General features: G+C 38.9%; 1 protein-coding gene across 2 annotated transcripts in view; it reads left to right on the forward strand.

Moving 5' to 3' along the window:
- The window catches only part of LOC105463033 (flavin-containing monooxygenase FMO GS-OX-like 2), a 36559-nt gene that overhangs the window by 21340 nt on the left and 9572 nt on the right, over nt 1-5647 (forward strand). The window contains exon 1 of one of the 2 annotated variants that reach the window (XM_011710042.1): nt 393-439. The exons of the other annotated variant lie outside the window; for it this stretch is intronic. Within the exon in view, the coding sequence (XP_011708344.1) occupies nt 408-439 (32 nt within the window). The 5' untranslated portion in view covers nt 393-407. Of the gene's footprint in view, nt 1-392; nt 440-5647 lie in introns of those variants that run through there. 2 annotated transcript variants of the gene reach the window in all.

The following is a 5647-nucleotide window of genomic DNA, read 5'->3' on the forward strand; positions in this document are numbered from 1 at the left end:
ATTTATCATATTTATAATATATTTTATATGTATCAGTAGTATTTATTAAATTGCTGAAAGATTACAATTGTTCCATCTATGTTATGTATTTTGAGTTACGTGTGAGTTCCATTACATTTTTAAGTATTATAATTGTTATGTATTATATACGTAACAAAGAAATATATCTTTGTTCTTCTAAGGTGCCCTCAAAATTATATTGCATTTACATATCATCTCTATAACTATGAAATATATCATTGTTCTTTCCATGTGCTCCCTTAGTTATATTACAGTTACGTATTGCTTTGCTGGGTTCTTATTTGCCTTCTTTCTTCTTAGCTAGTATACACGGGATACAATTTCGGATGCATCGTTCGACTCGAGTTTCTAAATTTGGAATCCAATATTCGTTTTTTAAGGCTTCCATGGTATTCTTTACAGCAAAATGTCCAACTTCGTGAGTTCTTTTGATAATATCTTCTGCCTTTCGACTAGGTATTACTAATAAGTGTTTGCCATCTTGTTCTTTGTAGATAATATCTCTGATTATACAAAAGTCTTTGTACGGTTTTGTTTGTAATACTGTTGTTAATATCTGCAAATATTCGTCGTCTCGTTGCGCTTTAGCTACGCGTTGTATTAGTTTGTCTTGTATTACCAATGCTGTAGGGTTTCTACTTAAAGCGTCACAGTGCCGCATCCTTGGACCTGCACGATGTTCCACTGAACATTGAAAATCTTGTAAATATAATGCCCATCTTGCTATTTTTGGAGTTAGGTCCTTTTTATCTATAGTTTTTGCAAAAACTTGGCAGTCGGTCACTATCTTAAACGGGATACCCAACAAATAATGTCGGAATTTCTTAAGAGCTTCTATTACTGCCAACACTTCCAGTTCGTAACTGTGTTTCTTCTTTTCGACATCTGTTGTCTTTTTACTCATATAATGTATTGGGTGAAGTTACCCATCCACGTCATCTCTTTGTAGTAGAACAGCACCGTAGTCTTCGCTTGAAGCGTCGGTATGAAGTTCTGTTTCTCTCCGATGATCGAAAATCATTAAGACTGGTTTAGTGGATAATTTCTTCTTCAACTGATTAAAGGCTGTCTCTTCCTCTAATTCCGAAACGAAATAGTATATTTTTTTAATCAAATTTAATAGTGATCGTGCCAATAAAGCGTAACCGTCGATATATTTTCTAAAGTGTCCGGCAAGTCCCAGAAAACTTTAAACTTGTTTCTTCGTCGTGGGAATGCGTTACTGCCATGATTTTTCTTGGTGATGGTTTAATCGTTCCCTTTTCTATTATGTGACCTAAATATTCGATGTCATTCTTTAGGAGTTGTGACTTTTTCCAATTAAAGTTTAATCCGTACGTCGATGGTATTTTTAATACCATCTTTAATCGCTCCATTGCTTCTTCTTCATTCGTCGTTGGTATAATCAGGTCATCCATGTAGACGAGAACTATATTTTTCCAAAGCAGCTCCTTGAAAATTTCATTGATGTATCGTTGGAATACCGAGGGACTGTTGCACAGGTCAAAAGGACATCTCAGGAATTCGTACTGGCCATTTGGAACTATGAAGGACGTGTATTTACAGCTTTCTTCTTCGACCGGCACGTGAAAGAAACCGTTTTTAAGGTCAAGAGTCGTGAAGATCTTTGCTCCTGTTAGTTTGTCGATCTGATCCTCTACGATTGGCAAAGGATAATCTTCTCGTACCGTTTTCTTGTTAAGCTCTCTAAAGTCGCCACATATTCTGTCTCCTGTCTTTTTTTTTATTAGAATAATTGGACTCGCGTATTCTGAAGAACTTGGTCTCACGACACCATCTTGTAACCATTGTTTAATCTACCGATCAATTTCTTGTTGTTCTGGTCGTGAGAGTCATCGTGGTCGCCTACTAATCGGTTGATCATCTTTGAGAATAATTTTTATCTTGACGTTTGTCTCTCTAATGGCTTTCGGGTGATAGTTGTCTACCAAGTTGGTGATAACCTCGAAATATCGTGAATTACCTATGTCTAACTCAAGTTCATCGTTTAATGTTATGTAACATAAAGGATTATTCTTCTCTTCTGGTTGTTCACGGACATTCGGTTTAGACGTGTCCATCTTCTGTTCCTCGATTACGTATCTGTAGTCGGCGTAATGATCTTAAGAGTGCTTCTATTTATTGTTATTGTGCTCTCCTGCAGTAGAGGTTGACCGAGTATCAAGTTATATTGAATAGTACTATTAGGAACTACCTGTATATTTGCTTCAATCTTGACATCATTGACGTTTACATTTGCTCGGCTAATTTAGTGTTATCGTTGCCAACGTTTAAGTTTGTCCTGAAAAGGACAATTCTGCGTGTCTGAGAGACAGACCAATATTGGGAAAGATTTGAGCCGAGCCCTGAAAAAGACTCGGCGTTTGGGCGTCAAACTCTCTTCAAAGGCGAGGCTGTCGGCTCCGACAAGAACGTCTTCTTCTCTTCACTTTTGGAGGCGCAAGAAAAGTAGAGTCGCCCTGGTAACTCGATCAATTCTCCTAGGCTCTGGAGGAGGTGGCGATATCTTTCGTGGCAGCTTTGGCCACGTAGGAGAAATTGGTCTCCGCGCCCTGATGTTCCACAAAGCCACTAATGAATTTGGTGGCCTGGTGAGCGGTCCTTTCGGAATCTCGATAGGAATCAGGCGCCGGGGTCGAAGCTCTTTGTCGGGTTCCGCAAACTGGCTTCCACCGAGTACTGCTGGTAAAGTGTTACCAGTTTCTACCGATGAGAAGCAGCTGGCTTCTCGGACGGACAAGCTGACCGTCTAGGTGTGGTTACGGTTAACCCTTGAGGTTCCTTTGCAGCCGAGTTGGCTGCCTCTAGGCTTCGTCGTCCCGAAGGGAGCTTTGACGGCCGAGTTGGAATACGCTCGAGGTTAATCTCAGAGAGAGGCTCTCGAGTAATGATTGCGAGATATACGACCTGCTATCAGTTTTGCCGCGAAGGCAAAGGATGCCAAAACCGGTTCCGGAGCCCTCTTATATTGACTCCGCAACCGTTTTCTTCTTACGCGAAAGTGTAAATGTTCGACGCCACCAAGCGGCGGATCGTGAAGCTCGGCGCGCGTTTATTTGCAAATGGTGGCGGCTTGTTGCCGCGTTATCAAACGCATTCAACGGTGATTCCGCCACACTCGGAATCCGCCGATCGTTTTTACCTCATGTTGATCTAATCCCGTTAACGTTATTGCTCTTGAGGTCAATGTTGGTTTTCCTAATTCATCGTATTTTTCTAATTTAATCATATTAATTTCGCTGCCAGTATCAATCAATGCGATCATTTTGTAGTGGTTGATTGATACCTGTTTCTTCATTTCGTGAAAATTCTTTATTTGTCCGACCGTGTACGAGCTCTTCGTCGTCGTATCTGTTTGCGTTTTTGTCTTTTGATTACTGCTTAAACGTTTTGGTTTCGGGCATTCAACTGAAATGTACCCGAATTGATCGCAATTGAAGTACTTCTTATCCTTTTCTTTATCTCGACAATTATCTGATTTATGTCCGCTACGTCCACAATTAAAACACTGTTCTGTTTTCGTGTCGATTGTATTCGTTGTTGTCTTAGTAGGTTTTATATCTAGTGACTTCTTAGTTTTTGTCTTATCTTGTGGTGCTATTACGTATTTGGTGTATAGTCTTAATTTATTTTTTAATTCTTCTAGTGTACGTGCGCCATAAAGGATCATCTTGTTAACGTCGTTGTCGCTAATACCTCGGATCACTCGGATAGTCGACTATTAATTCTTCAGATATATCTCCGTAACTAGCAATCTCTGTCACCGTATAAATGTATTGCTGTACTCTCCTGTGATTTCTATTTCCTCTTTGACAGTTCTTCATGTAATTCCACTCGTTTTCTTCTTTCGAAATTCCTTTAATAATGTTTCCTGCAGCTCAGGCCAGTTTTCCGTATGTTTTAGGCAACATAAGAATTTAGCTACTGTTCCTTTAATTGCCTTGCGTCCAAAGATAGCCTTCTCTAATTTGTTGAGGTTAGCCATCCGCGTTATATCGCTAAAATCCGATAGCCATTTCTCAATCGGATAGTCGTCGTCGGCGGTTAATGCAGGTATTAAGGCTTCTACATCTCGAGGTCGAATATTGCAACGTGTCGCTCGCGTAGTTATTTCATTATTGTAAGTTCGTTGGCCATCGTATTCGTAATTATGATATTTGCGTAATGTGTTATCTTCCTGTCGTCGTTCCTCGTCATATATATTCTCATCTATATATCGTGCATTATACTTACTGCGTCTGACTTCGTCGTTAAGACGTCTTAATTCATTGTTTAGTCGTAATTTCGTGCACTATTTATCGAATGTTGAGAAACATCGATTCATCATTGGTCTTTGTTTCTTCGTGAGACATCGTACTCTGTGTCATTTCGTAGAACAGATTGACAAGCTTGTTGTGAAGCTCCCTCGTGTTCCGAAAATCGCATCACTTGTTGGTTTCGTGCGTCCTCATTTCGGCCTGCAACTGAGCTTGGATTCGTCGTTGATTCCGTTCCTTTCCGCTGATTGCCGTCGTTGTCCTTATTTACACCTGCATCCTCTTCATCGTCGTCATCTTCGCTCTCGTCGTCTGGTGTGAGCTTATCCAAATGATTCAGGCGTGTACACAAACGTTTTGCTAATTTAGATCCGGCAATTTCAAACTGAAACCACGTACGTACAGAGCTTTACTAGCTCTTCCAAAGTAAAGGCTTCTAATATAAAATTGCACTTGGCTTCATACTCGCCGTCGTTGTCAAATCAAAATCCTTTAAATGCGCGAATATTTTTACGATTCGTCTTGGGATTACCTTCATTGCCGTAGAATAATAGATACAGAGCGTTAACCTCTCTTAACTTTGTGGTGTAACTGCTTAGCCTGTTTGGAAATACTTCACCGAGCGTTAATTCCGTTGATTCAGTCATCCTTGCAACGTCGTTTTATGTCGTATTCGTAGGTTAAGTGTTCTCGTGTTTTTAGATCCTCGTCGTTCCTGTACTTATTCTTCGATTCTTCGCCTAATCCCAGACGAACCCCTAATATGTAGGATTGATCTTTTGTATGGCGTAAGAAAAGATGTTTATTCAAAGAGATAAATACAAGTACTTAGATAATTATTATTGCACACTCTCTTAATGCGCGCACCCTCGTCCGTTGATCTCTCTCATCCTTCTCTTGCTAGCGTCACCTCTCACCTCTTCGCTCTGGTGCCACCTCGCGCTCCCACATATATTTACGCAGGCATGTTTTTTTATATTACACTATTATTTATTTCAATACATTGCCATTAAAAATTTCAACATTCTTTAAACATTATAAAAATTACAGGAAAGGTGTTTTCAAATTTAAAAAAATTAAAATAATTACAATTTATTCTAAAATTTATTATTCTTTGTCACTTTAAGATGTAATTATGTAAAACAGCGTTATATAAATATAGAAATATTTTAATGAAGATAATCCATTTTATACAGGGTTAGGTAGTATCTAGTTAAAAAGTTAAATAATTTTAACTTAACTTAATTACATTTTTGACTCTTAACTTTTAACTCACTTAGTCCAATTTTATCTGTAACTATTAATTTATAACATTTTTGAAGTTAACTATAGATCGGAAGAGCACACGT

The sequence above is a fragment of the Wasmannia auropunctata genome, unplaced genomic scaffold (assembly GCF_000956235.1).
Source record: "Wasmannia auropunctata unplaced genomic scaffold, wasmannia.A_1.0 LD336092.1, whole genome shotgun sequence".
In the NCBI taxonomy this organism is placed as follows: Eukaryota; Metazoa; Arthropoda; class Insecta; order Hymenoptera; family Formicidae; genus Wasmannia; species Wasmannia auropunctata.